Source organism: Saccopteryx bilineata, chromosome 2 (assembly GCF_036850765.1).
Source record: "Saccopteryx bilineata isolate mSacBil1 chromosome 2, mSacBil1_pri_phased_curated, whole genome shotgun sequence".
Lineage (NCBI taxonomy): Eukaryota > Metazoa > Chordata > Mammalia > Chiroptera > Emballonuridae > Saccopteryx > Saccopteryx bilineata.
This window is the reverse complement of record NC_089491.1, coordinates 354,768,726-354,791,338: the sequence shown is the minus strand read 5'-3', so window position 1 is coordinate 354,791,338 and position 22,613 is coordinate 354,768,726. Positions and strand designations below refer to the sequence as shown.

Here is a 22,613-nt window from a genome sequence, read left to right as displayed (position 1 = left end):
GCTGAGGATGGCACCATGGCCTCACTTCAGGCACTAAAATGGCTCTGGCTGCAATGAAGCAATGACCCCCTAGTGGGCTTGCTGGGTGAATCCCTGTTGGGCACATGCAGGAGTCTGTCTCTCTGTCTCCTTGCTAGTCGCTTAAAAAAAGTGCAAAAAAAAAAAAAAAGAATAATCAATGAGTGTACAACTAAGTGGAACAATGAATTGATACTTCTCTCTTTCTCTCCCTTCCCCTTTCTCTCTCAAATCAGTGGAAATTTTTTTTTTTATAAATTGAGAGCCAACCTTGTTCCTCCAAGCTGAGGCGAGTTTTAGACTGAGTTATGCCTTAATACATCAAAATCACCTGGGGACTAAAATAAAGATAGCTCTGCCCTCATCCTGGACCCAGTCTCCTGAGGCGGCCCAGGAAATCTGGAACCTGTTTTCTGTTCAACAGGGGAATAGTCTTATATTTTTGTGATATTAGCTGGACACATTTTATGTGATATTTAGTAATTTGAAAGCATACGATATAAAATTCATTTTATACACCAAATTTGAAATAAAGCCAATCCTCTCAAATTAAAACAAAATTTCTTTCTTTAAAAAAATTTTTTTTTAGACTTTATTCATTTTAGAGAGGAGAAATAGATAGGTGGGGGAGCAGGAAGCATCAACTTCCATATGTGCCTTGAAAAGGCCAGCCCAGGGTTTTGAACTGGCAAACTCCACATTCCAGATCCATGTTTTATCCATTGCGCCACCACAGGTCAGGTTGAAATACAATTTCAAGAGTCTCAATTGGAAAGCTTGTGAAGGAAGTTGTACACTGTTCATACTAATGCTGCCTTAGTTGATAAACGAATGCCTACCTCCTTTGTATCAGAACTTGGCAGTTGTTTTGATTTGCTTCTGCACCTCCTGTGGTCATGTTGTGAATTGTGCTGTTATTTTTTTAGTGAGCGAGCAAGAGAAAGACAGGGACAGAGAGAGAGAGAGAGAGAAAAGGGAGAGAGATGAGAAGCAACAACTTGTAATTACATCACTTTAGTTGTTCACTGATAGCTTCTCCTATGTGCCTTGACCAGGGACTCAAGCTGAGCCAGTGATCCCTTGTTCAAGCCAGTGACCTTGGGCTCAAGCCAGCGAACATGGGATCATGTCAATGATCCCATGCTCAAGCCAGTAACCCCTTGCTCAAGCCAGTGATCTTTGGGCTCAAGTTATTGACTTTAGGATCATATCGATGATCCTGTGCTCAAGCTGGTGACCACCTCAGGTTTTTCAACCAGGGCCCTCAGTGTCCCAGGCCAATGTTCAATCCACTGTGCCACCACCAGTCATGTTATTCTTTTAAACCAAGCCTCAAAGCCTATATTTTGCCCATTTGGATAAGATTTAGACATTATGATTTCTTATATGGCATTGATGCAGTGAGGTCAAGGAGGATCACGACTGCAGGGGTAGAGTGAGGTTTTTTTTTTTAGGGGGAAAAGCAATGAGCCCAAGATGAGTTTAGAGAAGTGGTTCCTCAACCTGTGGGTCGCGACCCCGGCGGGGTCGAATGACCAAAACACGGGTCGCCTAAAGCCATCGGAAAATACATATTTATTATACATTTTTAAATAAAATATGTACTTCCGATGGCTTTAGGCGACCCCTGTGTTTTGGTCGTTCGACCCCCGCCGGGGTCGCGACCCACAGGTTGAGAACCGATGGTTTAGAGGGCGAATTCATGGGTGTTGGCAGCAGAATTAAGTCTCAGAGACAAAGATACCTTTTTGCCTGAGAGGGACCTTAGATATTATTACAGTTATGGATTTCAGTGGCAGTGGAACAAAATCAGCATTGTTGACAGGCTTGCAGCTTAAAACACAGAATGAAGAGAACTAGAGTGTGGGACATGGCAAATGGATCACATTAGCATAAGGAGGAATGTTGGGTCACAGTGAAGGGATCTTATTGGGGGACTAAATAGTTCATCCAAGATTGTTTTTAAGATTTTATTTATTGGCCCTGGCCGGTTTGCTCAGTGGTAGAGCACTGGCCTGGGGTGTGAATGTCCCTGGTTCCATTTTGGTCAGGGCACACAGGAGAAGCACCCATCTGCTTCTCCCACACCTCCCTCTCTCACTTCTCTCTCTTTCTCCCTTCCCCTCCTGCAAAAATGGCTCGCCTGGAACAAGTTGGCTCCTGGGCACCAAGGATGGCTCCATGGCCTTCTTTGCCTGAGGCGCTAAGAACAGCTCGGTTGCTGAGCAACAGTGCAATGACCCAGATGGGCAGAGCATTCCCCCCAAGTGGGCTTGCCTGGTGGAGGAGGGGCACACATGGGAGTCTGCCTCCCCTCCTCTCAGTGAATAATAAAAAAAAAAATTTTTTTTCTGACAGAGACAGAGAGAGGGGCAGACAGGAAGGGAGAGAGATGAGAAGCATCAATTCTTCGTTGTGGCAACTTAGTTGTCCATTGATTGCTTTCTCATATGTGCTTTGACGGAGGGACTACAGCAGACATAGTGACCCCTTGCTCAAGCCAGCAACCCTGGGTTCAAGCTGGTGAGCTGTGCTCAAACCCGATGAGCCTGCACTCAAGCCGGCGACCTCAGGGTTTCGAACCTTGGTCCTCTGCATCCCAGTCTGACGCTCCATCTACTGTGCCACCGCCTGGTCAGGCAAAATTAAAAAAAAAATTATTTACTGATTTTAGAGGGGGTACAGGGGGAGGAGGGAGCACCAACTCATAGTTGCTTCTGGTATGTACCTTGACCCAGCAAGACCAGGGTTTTGAACCAGCGACCTCAGCGCTCCATGTCAACGCTTTATCCACTGTGCCACCATAGATCAGGCCAAGATTTTTATTTATTGATTTTTCAGAGAGAGGGGGAAGAGCGAGAGAGAAAGGTGGTGGTGGCAGGGGCAGAAAGCATCAACTAGTAGTTGCCTCTATATGTACCTTGACCAGAGAAGCCCAGGGGTGGGCTTCCAGGTCGAGGCTCTATCCACTGTTCCACCACAGGCCAGGATGACTCCTGTCCCCTCTCTCTTAATTTGGGTATTTCTCATTCTGCCTCCAGATTTCAGCCCAAACATCACTCCCTCCCTCCAGAAAGCCCTCCTGACCTCAGACCTTTGTCTCCAGATTCTTCCAGGGATTTAGGGGTCTGTGTTTAACAGACTCATGGAGCTCAGGGAAGGTAGTGGCGGGATAAGAGATGCAGATTGGAGTCCCACAATGTCCGCCCTGCGAGGAAGCGAAGCTGACTTCAATTCTCAAGCCCAGGTCAATGCTTGAGGAGCAACACTAGCGCGCAGAGCGGCCGGTCACAGGGCGGAAGTGCATCCCTGGAGCCGTTCTAGGAAACCAGGAGGACCCAGCTCGTTATTGCTCCTGGGGCTGAAATGGGCATCCGCCGGTTCACAGGGTCACTGCAGGAAGCGGCTTTGGCAGGCAGTGGGGAGATGGCGCTCTGGTTACAGCGCCAATCCCCATAAAGCAACTCTGGGAAACGCGAGGAGGTGTTAGCGTGCGAACCACCTGTTCCTCCAGCTGAGTGCGGCGCTCTCTGATTGGCTGGAGTGTCGCTCGGGTACCGGAAGTAGCCGATGCCCGTCGCCAGTGAAACCAAGACAACAGCTGCGGGTTCTGTGCGAGCGGGTGGAGCTGACCCTGGAGTCTGAGCGAAGCGAGCGTAGGCTACCTGCGGTGAGAGCTTGTTCTGCCCCTGCGGGCGGGCGGGAGGAGTGCGCTAGGCTCCCGACTTCCCGGCCCGCGAGCCGAGCAGAAACCCAACATTTAGGCCCGTTCCTGATCCGGGTTCGCTCAGTGACCTTGGACTTTATGGTCAGACCGGGCCTCCATTTCCCACCTGCACGCAGAGGTTGTGGGGCCTGGACTCTGCCACGGTCCATCCCCTTTGTGGTTCCGTGCCTGTTAGCCGCGGGGGCAACAGAAGCAGGGGCACTCTCTTCCTCGGTCCCCAATTGGAAGCCAGTGGGAGCTATGGTTTTCTGACATACCATTCCCAAGTAAACTGCGGGGATGAAATGGCCGGGCAATGTCAAACACCTAAGGCCCCCATGTCATAGTGTGTCTTGTGTCAGCAGACAGGATATTGGCTCATGAGGGTTAGTTTTGGTAAGGAGACAGCTGATAATAAAGCCTTCTTGATTGTGGGAACCAGGGGGAGGACAGCGGAAAGGAAGATAATTGTGCTTTAAATTAAATATCATCCCAATGGGAAAAGGAACCTTGATTTTTACAAATAGTTATTGTTATGGGCTATGTTTCAGACATCGTTCTAGGCTCTTTAGATACAAAATGAATGAAATATCCAGTTAGTCCTCAAGGGTATCACAGATTCTTTATGTAGATAAGACGTTTACAGATTCATTTAACAAATATTTGCCAGGTGTTTGACATGTGCTAGGCGCTGGGAATACCAAGATGAATAGAACATTATCCTTGCTCATGTTATAAAGAAGAAAGCAAATATGAAAATAGACTGCTAGTACAACGAGGTAACTGCTATGAGATGAAGAAGCCTTAGGGGCAGGGGCAGGGAAAAAAACAGGAGGGACTGTCTATGCTTGAGCCTCATGAGTCCTGTGTATGTTAAGTGCACAAGGTGGGCAGGCAGCTGGAATAACCTGTCTGCAAAGGCCAAGAAGCTTTCAAGAATAGGAAGTGTTTGCACTACAGGACCATGAGCATGACTGCAGCTTTCAACTGTGATTGGAGAGCATGGAATAGGAGATGGAAAGGGAGACAGGCCTGACCAGGAGGGCATTATGAGCCATATTAAGTTTTTATTCTGTAGGTCTAAGGAAGCAATGAACAGGAAGCGACATGATAACTAGGATACAAAAGAAAGAGTTGAGTAAAATGCTGCTTCGGAGGACCAAAAGAAAACCTTCCTGCAGGTGTTAGTGGAGACTTTGGGGAGGATGTGATTCTTATACTAAATCTTGAGTATCTGGCCTTTCAGAAGATAAGGGAAAGTATTTTTATCAGTTAAAATGCTTTCATCAGTAAGTAAGGCTGTGCATCGAGCTAGCTTAACGCAATATATAAACTCTCATAGACTTAAGACAACAGGTAAAGTGATTTCAGGACTGACTTAATACCTCAGCGCTGGCTCCATTTCCCCTCCGTTTTTTTACTCCTACTGGCCTTCATCCACAACTTGGGAGTGAAATGGCAGCAGCAGTTCCAGGCCACCATATATAGAAATCTCTTCCTGTGACTTCTTTCAGAATGACAGGAAACTATTCCCGGAAGGTCCCAGCAAACTTCCTGAGAATATTACTGGGCCAGATGAAGGCATATGCCCATTTCTGAACCAATCCCTGCTGTTTTGAACAGTCACTAGCAAGGGGGATGGTATTAATTTGACTGGGTTAACTCAGTTGGGGTTCACTCCAGGAGATCTGAGAGCAAGGCCACTGCAAACTTTTTCCTCAAATACCCCATAAAATAATTTGAAAAGTTTTGCATCCCCTTACATATATGTAAGTTGACATCAAAAGGTTTCATTTCTTTTGTCATAAATTTGAGTAGTTGCAAAGGGTATTATTTTTGGTGTATTATAAATTTTTTATTTTCTTTTTTTAAATTCATTTTAGAGAGGAGAGAGAAAGGGAGAGAGACAGAGAGGGAGAGAGAGAGGAGAGAGAGACAGAGAGAGAAGGTGGGGAGGAGCTGAAAGCATTAACTCCCATATGTGCCTTGACCAGGCAAGCCCAGGGTTTCGAACCAGCGACCTCAGCATTTCCAGGTCGACGCTTTATCCACTGCGCCACCACAGGTCAGGCGGTGTATTGTAAATTTTTTTTTTTTTGTATTTTTCTGAAGCTGGAAACGGGGAGAGACAGTCAGACAGACTCCTGCATGCGCCCAACCGGGATCCACCCGGCACGCCCACCAGGGGGCGATGCTCTGCCCCTTCGGGGCATCGCTCTGCTGTGACCAGAGCCACTCTAGCGCCTGGGGCAGAGGCCAAGGAGCCATCCCCAGCGCCCGGGCCATCTTTGCTCCAATGGAGCCTTGGCTGCGGGAGGGGAAGAGAGAGACAGAGAGGAAGGGGGGGGGTGGAGAAGCAAATGGGCGCTTCTCCTGTGTGCCCTGGCCGGGAATCGAACCCGGGTCCCCCGCACGCCAGGCCGACGCTCTACTGCTGAGCCAACCGGCCAGGGCCGTATTGTAAATTTTAACATTTCAAAATTAAACCTCATGCCAGTTTCCTGGATACCTGCCCTGGGTTCCTTGTGCTCACCACATTCTTCACCTTCTCTGTAACCTACTTCTATTAGCATCATACTCTTCCCTCCTTCCCCCCATGTCATTTGCTTCCCTGTCTCAGTCATCTCAACTGTGTCCTGGCTAACATCCTCAAGTCCCTCACTCCCTCATTCTTCCACAGCGTATATACTCAGATTCCCAGCCTGCTCTGGGGCTGTCAAAAGTGTTGCTGGAGAAAGACGGGAAAGCATGCTGATTGGCTTCTCACACTGATACTGTCCAGCATACTTGTCCCATAGGAGGTTGTGAGGGTTTAACAAGCTATTATTATCTAAGTTGCTTAGTGCAGTGCATAGTAAGTGCTCATCATCACTTTCCACATAAAAATATCAGTGCTTGCTTCCTCACTTCTTATCGACTCCAGTTCTGCACATACTACATTGAAGTTAGAATGTTTTCTGTTCCTTTATTCCTCCTGTACTTCCGGGCCTCTGAGGCTTTCCTTATCCCATTCTCTGCCCAGAATGCTGTTGTGCAGTAGTCTTTGAACTGAAACACATGGAGGGGGTACACAAACCCTTTCTGTAAGTCTATAGGCTCATGGATTGTTGAATGGGAATCATTTTCTAGATCCTTGACTTCCGTATTTATCCTTGCTTACCACCAATCTACTTGAGATTGGGCCTGTGGTCTATAGCTTTCTCTTTTCCTCCTCTACAAAAGAAAGACATACTTCTCACCCATGCCCTCCTAATTTTACTATGGTGTATTACTGTGGGGTAGAAAAACTTCTGTAGTATTACACAAAGGGAGAGGGAGAGTTTATTGAGGAAGTAAATGATTCCTGGACCTTTTGTAATTTAAGTACCAATCTTGCTTTCAACAAAATTTGAAAAAGACCAAATCAGACTGTAGGCTAATAGATTATTAAATTTTATTTTTATTATTATTTTTTACTGCTAATAACAATATGATTTTTGGCTGGTAAGTTAAAGGATTAAGTGATATTGCTATTATAAGAAATTGTTGGTCCTGGTGGGAGGCTCAGTGGATAGAGTGTTGGCCTGGCATATGGATGTCCTGGGTTTGATTCCTGTTCAGGGCAGACAAGAAAAGCAACCATCTGCTTTGCTCCTGTTCCCTCTCACCCTCCTGCTTCCACTCCCGCAGCCAGTGGCTTGATTGGTTTGAACGTTGGCCCCTGGGGCTGAGGATAGCTCGGTTGTTCTGAGTGTAGGTCTCAGGTGCTAAAAATAACTTGGTTGCAAGCATCAGCCATAGACGGGGTTGCTGGGTGTATCCTGGTTGGGGTACATGTGGGAGTCTGTCTCACTATCTCCCCTCCTCTCACTTAAAAAAAAAAGAGATTTCTAGAGCCTGACTGTTGCTAGTGCAGATAGAATGTCGACCTGGGATGCTGAGGTCCCAGGTTCAAAACCCTGAAGTCGCTGGCTTGAGCTTGGGATCATCTCCATGATCCCAAAGTCACTGGTTTGAGCCCAAAGGTTGCTGACTTGAGCAAGGCATCACTGGCTCCACTTGCACTGTGTTGCACCCCCCCCCATCAAAGCACATATGAGAAGCAGTGAACAACTAAAGTGATTTAATGTAATTTTTAACTCAGAAAATGGAATCTAGTAAATTTATTTTATCTTCCCTGTCTGTTTAAGGAAAGGTAGAAGCAGGGGGCAGTCAAGGTGGAGGGTAAGAAAAAATTAGAGCAAGAACTGGCAGTATACCTATCATACTGCAGTTTTACACATGTGTTTAGCTACTTGGTAGGCCAGACCTTGGATGAGGATGTCTGCATCAGATTAAGACTGGGATAACTTCAGTCATTAAGACTATCTAACATGGCTCTGGCTGGTTGGCTCAGTGGTAGAGCATTGATCCAGCATGTGGAAGTCCTGGGTTCAATTCCCAGTCAGGGCACAGGAGAAGTAACCAGCAACCATTTGCTTCTTCTCCCCTCACCCTTCCTCTCTCTCTCTTCCCTTCTTGCAGCCATAGCTTGATTGATTGAGAATGGCTCCATGGAGCCTCCACCTCAGGCACTAAAAATAGCTTGGTTGCAAGCATGGGCTCCAGATGGGCAGAGCATAGGCCTCAGACGGAGGTCATTGGGTGGATCCCAGATGGGGTGCATGTGGGAGTCTGTCTCTCTATTTCTCCTCCTCTCACTTAAAAAAAAAAAAAAGGACTCTCTAACACAGTGGTTTCCAAACCTGGAGGGGCAACAGAATCACTTGGGGCACTTGTTAAAAATACAGATCCCGGCCCTGGCCGGTTGGCTCAGTGGTAGAGCGTCAGCCTGGTGTGAAGTCCCGGGTTCGATTCCTGGCCAGGGCACACAGGAGAGGTGCCCATCTGCTTCTCCACCCCTCCCCCTCTCCTTCCTCTCTGTCTCTCTCTTCCCCTCCCGCAGCTGAGGCTCCACTGGAGCAAAGATGGCCCCGGCGCTGGGGATGGCTCTATGGCCTTTGCCTCAGGCGCTAGAGTGGCTCTGGTCGCAACAGAGCGACGCCCCAGATGGGCAGAGCATCGCCCCCTGGTGGGCGTGCCGGGTGGATCCCGTTCGGGTGCATGCGGGAGTCTGTCTAACTGCTTCCCCGTTTCCAGCTTCAGAAAAATACAAAAAAAAAAAAATACAGATCCCTTGGTCACTCCTGGAGATTCTGATTCTGAGTGTTCTGAGGAGGGAAATGAGTATTTTAACAGATTTCCCAATTGATTCCTATGTATCTAGCCTAGTTTCAGGCCAAGAATCATTTGTTAAGAATCATTCATCAAAAACAAATAAATAAATAAAAATCTTGTTCTGATTGCAAGCCTACTAAACAATTTTCAGAGTTTCCATGTGGCTTCCCATTGTAGATTTTCATCTAGGCAATGTGGTCCTTTCAAAGTGTTATTTCTCATTGTTAATTAATAGGTGGGTATCTGGTTTATGCATCAGTATTTTGTGAATGAGACTCTCTGAGCCTGCTCTAAGGTTCATTGAAAAAAAAATCCAGGTCTGCAGAGTTGACAACCCTAATATAAACTGTGGAGACCCACTAGAGGTCTCTTTGTCATCCCCCAGACTGAGGACCAAGAAATAGCTCTCTTCAGAAATAGCTAATTGCAATTTAGAAAAGTGAAGAAATGAGCCTGATCAGGCGGTGACGCAGTGGATAGAGCATTGGACTGGGACGTGAAAGACCCAGGTTTGAAACCTGAGGTTGCTGGCTTGAATGTGGGGTCGCTGGCTTGAGCTTGGGATCATAGACATGACCCCACGGTTGCTGGCTTGAACCCAACGTCGCTGGCTTGAGTAAGGGGTCACTTGCTCTGCTGTAGCCCCCCCCCCCATCAAGGCACATATGAGAAAGCAATCAATGAACAAGCAATCAACGAACAACTAAGATGCTGCAACGAAGAATTGATGCTTCTCATCTCTCTCCCTTCCTGTCTGTCTGTCCCTATCTGTCCTTCTGTCTGACTCTCTGTCTCTGTCAAAAAAAAAAAAAAAAAGGAAGAAGAAATGAGAAATGTAAGTACAGGAAATTATGTTTGGACATGTAAATTTAGGCTATGAATAGTGGAGTGTTTCCATACGAGGATGAGGTTTGATGTGTGGCTGTGCCTCTGGGAAAGTAATCCAAACGGAGACTGACTTTGCTTTGTATATGAGAAGGTACCTCTAAAGCCATATTTAACAAATGACATTAATATTGTGTTACTGGTAGAATGCAAAGCAAAAGAATGGTCAGATGGGGTCAGATTTCATTGGGGAAGATTTTCTGGATTTGAATTTTGAACCAGATCATGAAGCTGGGAATAGGTACATACCTAACTTTCATATCTTTATCTTGTTTTACTGTGGACAAGTGATCTTCCATATGGTGTAGTCCAGATGTAGGTTCTATAAATGATGACTTTGTTAAGAGCTAGATGATGGAAAAGAGCTAGGAGAGATGAGGGTGAAAAGGAAAGGCGGGGGTGGTGGTGAGGGGTGGACGTAGATAGGGACTGAAATACCAGCTTATGGAACTTGTTCTTGGCTAAGTATTAGAATTTTTTTTTTGAGAAATTTATTTAAGACAATATTTCCCAACTCAGATGATACCATGGATGAAGAAGATAGCTAAATTCTCTACAATGGGTCCTTACAATTATATGGATACATATTATCTATAATTTTAAAAAATTTCAACAAAAAGGAGAAATCCAGCTTTTGGGTGCTTGCCCTTACTCCATGGGAAAGGGAGAGAAGGTGCCAAGGCGGCAAAAGTTGAAGAAGATTCTGGGTCGTTCTGAGGGGTAGCACAGAGAGCTTCCACAACTTCAGGATTCCATTAGGAACTTGAGTTGGAGGTGGGACGCTGCAGAGGATGTTACCAGGGCTGCACTGATGAATGAGGAAGGAGGCCACAGGGCAGGGTGGTGGTAATGACTTCCATCCTGTGGATGACTGGGAGGTTGAGCAGAGAAAAAGGACAGTACAGAGGTCACCCCCAAATCACCACTTTCCCTTTCCCTTACCGTTTGACCCTAGTCTCTTCTACCTCTCAGGGTCTTCATTTCTTCAGTAATCTTATCTTTTTCCTCTTAACTGCTGTCTCAGTAGTGGCACCATCACTCCTAATATAAACATGTTCAAATCTTTTCCATCATAGAAAATCCTCATTTGACTCTTCTTTGAGCTCTAATGCTACTGCCCATCTTGGTCCTCTCCTTTCATCCAATTTTTTTGAAAGAAGCAGCAAATTTACTCAAAAGCTCCCTGTCACTGGCTTCTGTTCTGTTATTCTGCTGAACCTGTTTTTACAGACTGACTACATCCTATCCAAGTACTAACCAGACGAGATCGGGCACGTTCAGGGTGGTATGGCCGTAGATGTGACTACCTAATTGTCCCAGTAGACATTTTCCAGTTCTTATTATGTTGGATCTTTCAACTACATGTGACACTTTTTAATTCCCCCTGCCACTGCCTTGATGACTTCTGTGATACTGTATTTTGGTTCTTATAACCATTTTTTCTCTTCATGGCAAACTTCTCTTCCTTCACCCACCTCTTTATCATTAGAAATCTAAAAGGGGGCAGATATTTCAATCAAATATGGATAATTTGAGAGGGTTTATTTGCAAAGAGGTTAATTATAAATAATATACATGTGGGCAGGGTGTTGAGGCAACTGTGGAGGGAGTGGTCACTAGCCCCAGGTCATAAGAAACAAGAGGTAGGAAAAGTGATTAGAGAACCCAGTTGAGACATTTGAGTAGGATAGACTCCTTGAGAATAGTAATGACCTTCACACCATCAGTCCATGGTGATTTCATAGGAACCAGGAGAATAAATACCCTGACCTTGCTCTCTTCCCTACTTCCGGCCTCCTGCTGGGCCTTTCCATTGGTGGAACACAACTAGATGCTGAAGATCCTGTTGTTGTTATGTGCTATATACGTTACCCTTCTGAGGTGGAGAGCAGGTGGAGAAAGGTAGCTCTGGAGGAGAAGATGGAAGGGAACTGGAGTACCTTTAAATGTTAACTTTGGCTTTTAGGTTCTGTTCTAGTATATCTGACAGTTCTCATAACATATATGCTGAGTACTCTTAGGTCTTTAGCTGTAGACTTCTCAATACTTTAGGCATATATATACATGGCAATATACAGTTATATATATATATATATTTTGTGTGTGTGTGTGTATGTGTGTGTGTGTGTGTGTGAGTGAGTTCGGGAGGCAGAGGCAGACAGACATACAGGCAGGAAGAGAGAGAGGTAAGAAGCATAAACTCGTAGTTGTAGCACTTTAGTTTTTCACTGATTGCTTCTCATAGGTGTCTTGACCAGGGAAGCCAGTGACCCTTTGCTCAAGCCAGTGACCTTGGGCTCAAGCCAGTGACCTTGGGCTTCAAGCCAGTGACCTTTGGGCTCAAGCCAGTGACTATGGGGTCCTGTGAGTGATCCCATGCTCAAGTAGGTGACCCAGCTAAATTCCTGGGGCCAGTGTACCAATTAGGATAGGTTTGTCTTCATAAATAAACCATAAGGCTCAAGGAAGGAAGAGCTTATTTCTATCTTAAATGAAAGAAGTCCAGAGGCAGGCATTCTAGGGCTGCTGTGGTAGCTCCATGGAATCTTCAGGGACCCAGGTTTCTTCCAGCTTTGGTCCTGTCATAGGGTATGCCAATGATGCAAGATGGCACTCTAACTACCAGCTCATGCTGGTAGGCACAACATGGAAGAAGAGGGGGAAGAAGCGCTTCCCCTCATTATGAAGGAGACTTCCCATAAGTCCTGTGTCCTTTCATTTGCCTCTTACTGTTTTGTTGGCCAGAAGTTGGTCTCCTGGCAATACCTAGTTGCAAAGATGTCTGAGAATATATATTTTTCTTTTAAGTAGAAGAGAAAGCTTATTTAGAAAGTTACAGAGGTAGTAAAAGTCAGCCATATAAGAAATGGGCTAAGTAAACAAGTTACAGAGGCAAAAGAAGGGCCCTTGCAGCTTAGGGAAGTACACTGGAAAATAAGATTTGAACAGGCATGCTCTGGGGGTGGCAGGGGAGAAGAGAGGAGAGAGAGAGGGCCAAGAATTTATTTCTTTAGCTAGGCTTATTGCTGTACTAAATAAATCATTATTCTGTTGCTGATGAGGTAGGGAAGAATGGATATTGGGATAGACAACTAAGAGCATTTGCTACAGCCTTTTAGAAGTTTTAAAAAAGTATAGGCTTTAGAGCTATAAATATACTAAGAAAATTTCATAAAGGGGCCAATTACAAAATTAATATGTATATAATAATCAACAGCATTGCTATACATAAAAATAATAACCAGTTAGAAAAATATACAAAAAATGTACTAAAAGAAAATTTATATAGAGACATGATGGATACAGAACATCAGGATAAGTTAGGAAATTTTGCAAAATTGTACTAACATTTATTTAGAAAATTATGAAAATAGGAAATATGTAATGAAGACAGAGAGAACTTCCTCTAACATATTAAGTTAAAAAATTTTATTTATAGATTTTAGAGAGAGGAAGGGAGACAGAGAGAGAGAGACAGGAACATTGATCTGTTCCTACGTGTACTCTGACTGTGGACTGAACAGATAACCTCCGCACTTTGGGATGACACTAACCAACCAAGTTGTCTGGCTAGGATTAACATACTGAAAATAAAGCTATAATAGGTTGAACAGTTTGGTATTAAGAGAGGGATTAGACAGATGAATAGAACTGAATAGTGCTGCGGCCAGTGCAGGGAAGGGAAGACCTGAGTGGGGGCGATGGAGGATGAAGGAAAACACAGAGACATAGATCAAGTTTGGGCCAGGTGGGACAGTGTGCTCTGATAGAGAGACACAGTGACCCCAGCTCTGTTTTCAGGCTGGCAATCTCTTGGGGCTTCGAACCTGGGTCTTTTTTTTTTTTTTTTTCATTTTTCTGAAGCTGGAAACAGGGAGAGACAGTCAGACAGACTCCCGCATGCGCCCGACTGGGATCCACCTGGCACGCCCACCAGGGGCGATGCTCTGCCCACCAGGGGGCGATGCTCTGCCCATCCTGGGAGTCGCCATGTTGCGACCAGAGCCACTCTAGCGCCTGAGGCAGAGGCCACAGAGCCATCCCCAGCGCCCGGGCCATCTTTGCTCCAATGGAGCCTTGGCTGCGGGAGGGGAAGAGAGAGACAGAGAGGAAAGCGCGGCGGAGGGGTGGAGAAGCAAATGGGCGCTTCTCCTGTGTGCCCTGGCCGGAAATCGAACCCGGGTCCTCCGCACGCTAGGCCGACGCTCTACCACTGAGCCAACCGGCCAGGGCCCCTGGGTCCTTTGTTATCCCAGTCCGTCACTCTATCGTGTCACCGCTGGCCCTGCTTTGACGTCAATACCATGAACAGCCTTCAAGTGGTTTCAGTGACCTTGTCCTGCCAGGTCACTCAAGGTCGAGCAGGGCCCTTCCTCTGCCCTCAGCTGCACGTAGGCTGGATACATTCAGATTTAGTGGCTGTCTACAGAATAGAGTTGGAAATTGACCCAGAAATGAGCCCAAATATATATGGTCCTTTGGACTATGATATAGATGGCATTTCAAATCAGTAGGGAAAAGAAAAGTAGTTATTTTACAATTTACTAGCCATCTGGAGAAAATTAAGCTAGAACCTTACTTTAACCAACTATAAGGGAGCCAAGGGTGTTACTTCTGTGTTAGCATAGCCAAGTCATATAAACCTTTTGAATGGGTACACATACAGTCCCCTGTTCTGCAGAGCTGGTGAGTACCATCGGACTGGGCTCAGGAGAGTTCCTCTTGCTACTTATTTTATGGATGCTTTTTCTATAAATCCAAAAGTTGTTTGTATTAGTTATTTTTTCCCCTTTCTCCCAACTTTTTTCAGGTACCATGTATTAATATGGCCACCATTTTCCCTAAATGTTTTCTTACCAAACCTTAAATTCTGCCCCAATTCAACTGTTACTATTAATGGAACTTTTTCAGCATTTCCTTACCATCTATTTCTTCTCCTTAACTCTCTTCTTCTGATAATTTCTCTCACTCTTTTCAGTCAGCATTTGCTGTTTGTTTCTTCTCTTAACAGCATTCTACAATTTCACCAAGACTGTTTTGAGTGCTGTGAGAACCATGCCAAAGCTGCATGCTCTTCTAGCATTAGCTTCATTTAGATATGATATAGCCAGTTCACATACTTACCCTCTCTCATTTCAGATTGTCAGATGGGGACTGAGAACAAGGAGATAATTACCAAGGAAGAGATTTCTGAAGAATCTGAGCCACATGGGGCAATATTAGAGAAACCTACTAAGGTAGTTTACAAGGGTCACAAGTTTGAAGCAGCATGTGAAGAAGACTTGGAGGGGTATTTAAAAGAGTCTACAGAAGAGATTATGGAGCAGATGTCTCCTCAGGAGAGCAACTTTGCATCAGGATTGATTATCTTTAAGAAATCACCCTCCAGTGAGAAAGACCAAGAGAATGAGAGTGAGAGAGTCTGTACACCGAGCCCAAACCTGATTACACATCAGGGAGATATTACAGCAGAGGCAGTTAGAACATTTGCCAATTCTGGCCAAAACTTCATAGAGAATTTAGAACCTAACAGAACACAGAGAACTGCTGTGGGAGAAAAGCCTCATTCATGTAAAGAATGTGGGAAAGCCTTTAATCAGAATTCACACCTTATCCAGCATATGAGAGTTCATAGTGGAGAGAAACCCTTTGAATGCAAAGAATGTGGAAAAACATTTGGAACTAACTCAAGCCTTCGCAGGCACCTGAGAATTCATGCTGGAGAGAAACCCTTCGCTTGTAATGAATGTGGAAAGGCCTTCATTCAGAGTTCGCATCTTATCCACCATCATAGAATTCATACTGGGGAGAGACCTTATAAATGTGAAGAATGTGGTAAAGCCTTCAGTCAGAATTCAGCTCTTATTCTACATCAGAGAATCCACACTGGAGAGAAACCATATGAATGTAATGAATGTGGGAAGACCTTTAGGGTTAGCTCACAGCTTATTCAGCATCAGAGAATTCATACTGAAGAAAGATATCATGAGTGCAACGAGTGTGGCAAAGCCTTCAAGCATAGCTCAGGCCTTATTAGACACCAGAAAATTCATACAGGGGAAAAACCCTATTTGTGTAATGAATGTGGGAAAGGCTTTGGTCAGAGTTCTGAGCTTATCCGGCATCAAAGAATTCATACAGGGGACAAACCATATGAATGTAATGAATGTGGAAAAACTTTTGGCCAGAACTCAGAGATCATTAGACATATTAGAATTCATACTGGTGAGAAGCCCTATGTATGTAAGGAATGTGGGAAGGCCTTTAGGGGGAACTCAGAGCTTCTTAGACATGAGAGAATTCACACTGGAGAGAAACCCTATGAATGCTTTGAGTGTGGAAAGGCTTTTAGGCGGACCTCTCATCTTATTGTCCACCAGAGAATTCATACTGGAGAGAAACCTCATCAATGTAATGAATGTGCAAGAACCTTCTGGGACAACTCTGAGCTTCTTCTCCACCAGAAAATTCACATCGGAGAGAAACCTTATGAATGTAATGAGTGTGAGAAGACATTCAGCCAGCATTCTCAACTTATCATACATCAGAGAATTCACACTGGAGAGAAGCCTTACGAGTGTCAGGAGTGTCAGAAGACCTTTAGTCGGAGCTCTCACCTCCTCCGACATCAAAGTGTTCATTGTATGGAATGATTTGCAAAATAGGAAACTTTCTGTGGAAGAGCTGAAGTCAGACTTATAATCTACACCCCAAGTTCTCAGATCAAATGAATGGACAGAACCTCTGTCCTGATTTTTATTTAAGCAGTTGCTCAAATAGGATGAAGCACTTTTATGAATTATTCTTTGAGAAGTTTTAATGTACTGAGTTAAATCATAAAAGCTGTTTCAGGTCTTAATTCTCCTCTGTCCCTTTTTCCTTCCCTTCTTCCTTCCTCCCCTAGTGGGTCACATACTGTTTGGGGTCTATGTGCCAGCCATTTAGCCTAAATTGTTATTCTTCAGGAAAAATGGAGGAATGTGATTCTACCACCTTCTAAGAATGAGAGTTGACTCATTGATTGCTATCCCCTGAAATGTTGGGAAGTTGTAGCCTAGAAGAAACATCTTTTTCTCTTCTCCAACATTTAGCACTGGAATAATATAGTAGGTTTTCCTTAGCTTCAGAATCTTTCAGATATGCTATTACATTCCCTTAGAAGATGGCAGCACTAATGAAGTGGCAATCTTTGAGTCATTTCCTATCTATTGCTAGAAGAGGGTGCCATGATGGAGGAAACTGACAGCCAATTTACAGGATCATAAATAAAGGACTTTAGAATCTAGAGGGGCTGATGAGCAAGGCCAGGGGGTGATAAACAGACTACTCAGCATGGGCGAAGCAGCTCTTTAGCAGCTATTTTTCATTTTGGGCTACTCAGACTGACAGTGCCCAAGAACTCGACCGCATTCACTTTTGGCCCCAGCTACTGTTGCTGCAGACAGATCCTGTGTCAGGAAGTAGCGGAGAGGACTGCAGCTTCACCATATCAGGCACCTGGCCACAGTGATGAGCTGGTTCACCTGAGTGACCAGGGTCACATGCCAAAGCACTTAACTCATGACCTGGACCCCCCTGGACTGATAGGCCAGTATGTGATGGCCTCTCTTTACTTTGCCTTTGGCTTTGGAATTCTCTTCCTCAATATCTCTACATGAGATTTCTGTGTCCTCCTATGTGTTTTTTTCTTTGAGGGAACCCATGCTCAATTTTTCACTTGTCCTTGTTTACGGGGCAGTGGGTAGGAGTGGGAATTGCACTAATGGGGATCCAGCAGGCTTAGGGTCTGGTTTTACAGCTAGACCTTGAACAAGGCACTTCATCTGCTGGCCCCTAATTATCTCATCTGTAAAGCAAGGGGAGTTGAACTAAATGATCTCTGAAGTTTCAACTAACCCAACAGTACTTTTGACTTATCTTCAGTGTTCTATTCTTTAATCTCTTTATTACATTAATACTAATCACTAGTATTTATTGAGTGTTTACTGTGTGTCAGGCATAGTGCCTGACAGTTTACATTTTTACTTTCACAGCACTTCTATGATCTAGGTACTCTCCTTTTTAAAAACAGCTTGAGTACACTTTACATACTATAAAATTCAAATTTTAAGTGTTGAATGCTTTTTACTTGATTTACAGTTGCACAGCCATCAATGATGTGGGTACTCTTACACTAATTTAAAAGATGAGGAGGGGCAGGCGGGATGGTAAGTAACTTACCCATGATCACACAGCTGCTGAGTGTTAGAGCCAAAACCGCAACCCTGGTCTGTGCTCTTAACCACTGTGTTGTGCTGTGGCTGGTGAATTCATCACTGCCTTATTTGAAATCATTTGCACATTTTATATTCTTAATTGCTATGTGGATTTGAATATAATGGATTTATATTGTGTGCTTAGGAAAATAACTGGCCACAGCCAAAATCCACCAAGTGGGTTTATTCTTTTCCAATATATGATCTTCCAGGTTCACACCCTTGGCTTGAGAAAAGGGCTGCACAAGTAAACAGTTGATTACACAGTTTCCACATCCTTTCAGGTACTCTTGCCTTTAGCAGTCAAACTCTTAGCAGAAGTTCTTTGACTTACCTCTTTCTGTAGCATGATTACAAGTGCAGTGAAATCTCAAGCTCAAACTGAATTGTAGCCAGACCGTATCTTTCTCACATGAAATCTGGATGTTACCTGTCTCTTTAACTTCCGACTTCTGTGTTTGCATACTTATTTCTACATTCACCCCTTACCAGCCCTTGATATAGATGCCAGTGCCTCTTCAAGCTCCCCCAAAGAATCCCCTACACAAACACACCCATGAGTAACACTGTCCTGATGATGCTGTTGTGGAAGAGGTGAAGAAGTGGTTCACATCTCACTAGACATTTAGTTCTCAGAGGCCCCTTGGCTGGACTGCCACTGTAGGTTTTTCTCGGTCTTTCCTCACAGGATTCAGTCACCTCAGTTCTTTTTTTCTTGTCAGCTATCCAATCCCTGCCCCTCTGCCCCCAGCTCAATTAGCTTTTTCTTTTCACCCTCAGTACCCTGAATTGTGCCTCCATGCCCCATGCAGAGCCTCTTTACATTCCTATTTCACCCCCTTGGTCCCCCTTCAATTATCTTAAACCCACTGCTCAGAAAAAGAAAAGGTCCTTCAGTTAACAATACACTCATCTGAGACATTAGAAGGCAGTTTAGTGATCAATTTGTGTTGTACCGAAGCATCTTTATAAAGGGTAGGTCTCACTTTTCAAGAAGAATTTTTTTTAAGAAGAATCTTCCAACAAGAGGAATTCTAGTGAACAAAATTATTTCTACTTTGTTACAGGTACTGTACACATATACTGTAACCTCATTCTCCGCCCTTGTCCACCTCACCCAGTTACCTCGGGAAGATTTCTCTCATTTGCCTCCCTCTCTATGTACTTGGGAGTCAAACCCTAACCATAATTTTGACTGGTGATCATTCTGTGCAAGTGGCATTCTCTGAAGAGAGAAAAACCTGAATTTCCTTAATTTTACATCCATTTAAAAATCCAGGTCTCACAATCGCAAAGCCCTGTCTACCCAGAAATACCCTCACACTTTTTGCAGCTCTATCCCTGTATGTTTTTATCCTCCTCTGTGAACAGTTTTACCAGTATACTAACTTTGGATAAGGAAAGTATTTCTTTACAATGTTACTGATTTGATCCCTTTCTAATGTTTATTCCAAAGTACATTGTTTCATTAATCTTAATAATTTTGTATACCAGTCCCTATCCTGTAAGTTTCACCCTTACCTGCTGTGCTCTGTTAGCCTCAGGTTTGAATAAGCTATTCATTCTGTTCTTGATTTCCTGCTCTGCTTGAGGAGATCTTTTATCTTTCCTAACAAGACAAGCGTTACTTTTTTTGTGTGTATGTGTGTAGTTTTTCTTAATGTGAGATATTCTGGTCATTTTTATGGTCCAGTTTTTTGTTTTTTAAATGAGAGGAGGAGAGACTCCTGCATGCGCCCCAATCAGAATCCACATCGGGCAAACCCTGTCTGGGGCTGATGCTCTAGCTATCCTCTGTGCCTGAAGCTGATTCTTGAACCAACTGATCCACTGGCTGTGGGAGGGGAAGAGGGAGAGAAGGAGGAGAGGGAGAGGAAGAGAAGTACATGGTCACTTCTCATGTGTGCCCTGACCAGGGATCAAACCTGGGAGGCTGCACTCTGAGCTGATGCTCTATCCACTGAGCCAGGGCCTTCATCTGGCTTTAAAATGTTAGAGCTCCAGATGCCCTTCTATGTGTCAACAGTAAATTTCCTTTTTCTCAATTAAACCTCATAATTACTCCATGAGGTAGATTGTTTTATCACCATTTAATTAATAAGGAAAATAAAGATCAGAGGGCTTATATAATTTGCTCTAGTCCTGAAGCCAATACTGGGATTCAAACCCATGTCTGCTCCCTCTACTACACCAGATTGCCTCTTTTTTTTTTTTTAACAGAGACAGAGAGAGGGGTAGATAGGGACAGACAGACAGGAACGGAGAGAGATGAGAAGGATCAATCATTAGTTTTTTGTTGCGACACCTTAGTTGTTCATTGATTTCTTTCTCATGTGCCTTGACCGTGAGGCTTCAGCAGACTGAGTAACCCCTTGCTCGAACCAGCGACCTTGGGTTCAAGCTGGTGAACTTTGCTCAAACCAGATGAGCCTGCGCTCAAGCTGGCAACCTCAGGGTCTCGAACCTGGGTCCTCCAGGACCAGATTGCCTCTTAAAACAGTTAATCAGACCTGATCTGTGGTGGTGCAGTGGATAAAGTGATGACCTAGAAAGCTGAGGTTGCTGGATTGAAAGCCTGGGCTTACCTAGTCAAGGCACATATGGGAGTTGATGCTTCCTGCTCCTCCCCCCTTCTCTTTCTCTACCTCTCCCTCTTCTCTCTCTAAAAATAAATAAGATTAAAAAAATGTTAATCACATTAAAGTTTTCTCTCAGGCTCTGGGTTCCTCTGGGGCCACTGCCCACATCACACTGAAATGCTTATTTACATGGCTCCAGGTGAATGCTGTTCTAAATATCCACAGGCAGGGTTTCTTTTTTTTGTATTTTTCTGAAGTGAGAAGCAGGGAGGCAGAGACAGACTCCTGCATGCATTTCACTTGGATTCACCCGGCATGCCCACTAGGGGGCAATGCTCTGTTGCAACCAGAGCCATTCTAGCACCTGAGGTGGAGGCCAAGGAGCCATCCTCAGTGCCTGGGCCAAAGTGCCTGGGCCAACTTTGCTCCAATGGAACCTCGGCTGTGGGAGGGGAAGAGAGAGACAGAGAGGAAGGAGAGGGGGAGGGGTGGAGAAGCAGATGGGCGCTTCTCCTGTGTGCCCTGGCTGGGAATTGAACCCAGGACTTCCACATACCGGGCCGACACTCTACCACTGAGCCAACCGGCCAGGGCCCAGGCAGGGTTTCTTGAGCATGGCACTTCTGCTACTTGGGGCCAGATAATTCTTTGTTAGGGTGGGAGATGACTCTGTATTTTAAGATAATAGCAATGTTCCCCAGTCTTTAGTTGCCAATATTTTCTTTCCAGTTGTGACAACCAGATGTCTCTGGACATTGCCAAATGTACCCTGGAGGCAAAATCATCCCAGTTGAGAACTACTGATTTCTTCCATGCATCTCACAAGCTACTCCCACTGAAGAAAGGCATGAGAATGAAATTCTCCTTGCCTTTGGGCAGTGAATACACTATACAGTGTACAGATAATGTGTTGTAGAATTGTGCACCTGAAACCTGTATAATTTTGTTAACCAGTGTCACCCCAATAAATTAAAAAAAAACCTCTTGCCTTACATTGTCCCTTTCAGTAGCTTTCTTATTTGATGACTCATGAAAATTCCGACACAATATGCCAGTAGTTCAGAGCACTAGAAATATTTAAGGATTGCGTAAGATTTCACAGACAGGCAGAGCCCAATTACCAAATTAGTTGGCAGCTTAAATGATGACCTCTCTTCAAAATTCTATTTAGACTCCCCAATTCTCAAATTGTGCCCAATTACAAAGTTCTGGTTCAAGACAAAACCACTCTCCCTATAATCTCCTAACCTTTCATAGAAGATGCTTCTAATTCCCACCAACTCATGTCATCTAAATGTTCTGCCCTGGCACTCAGTCCTATCTGGGTCCCCAAACCTACTGTTTTCTTGTCTCTTGCTCTTTCATTTCTTGATACTCGTAGTAGTCACTACTGTTTCTCTGGGGAAACTCCGCACTTGACTCTTGTGTCTTGGCCTTCAGTTATCTTGTTGTCATTTCTGTTACTTTTTTGTTTTCTTTCAATTAGTGGCTCATTCTAATTAGCATTTCACATATGCATACACATTTTTTTTTGTATTTTTCTGAAGTGAGAAGGGAGGAGGCAGATCCTGCATGCGCCAGACTGGGATCCACCCACAAGCCCTTTAGGGGGTGATGCTCTGCCCATCTAGGGCATTGCTTCATTGCAAACAGAGCCATTCTAGTGCCTGAGGTGGAGGCCACTGAGCCATCTTCAGCACCAGGGCCAACTTTGTTCTAATTGAGCCTTAGCTGCAGGAGGGGAAGAGAGAGAGAGAGAAAGGAGAGGGGAAGGGTAGGGAAGCAGATGGGTACTTCTCCTGTGTGCCAACCAGGAATTGAACCCAGGACTTCCACATGTTGGCTGACACTCTACTGCTGAGCCAACTAGCCAGGGCTGAGAAGTGATTTCTATTGAAATGACAGCCAAACTTTTTTTTTTTTGAGGCACAGTTTTAGATCTGGTGAACTGTCATGGAATATTCGGAGGAAAGT

The 22,613-nt window shown here is 44.6% G+C and overlaps 1 protein-coding gene across 1 annotated transcript; it reads left to right on the top strand.

The window, feature by feature from the left end:
* The first annotated feature begins 3,565 nt into the window (after positions 1-3,565).
* Positions 3,566-21,621, top strand: ZFP3 (ZFP3 zinc finger protein). The gene is made up of 2 exons (XM_066262846.1): positions 3,566-3,688; positions 14,945-21,621. The coding sequence occupies exon 2, from the start codon at positions 14,953-14,955 to the stop codon at positions 16,456-16,458; it is 1,506 nt and encodes a 501-aa protein (XP_066118943.1). The 5' UTR covers positions 3,566-3,688; positions 14,945-14,952; the 3' UTR covers positions 16,459-21,621.
* Positions 21,622-22,613: the final 992 nt, after the last annotated feature.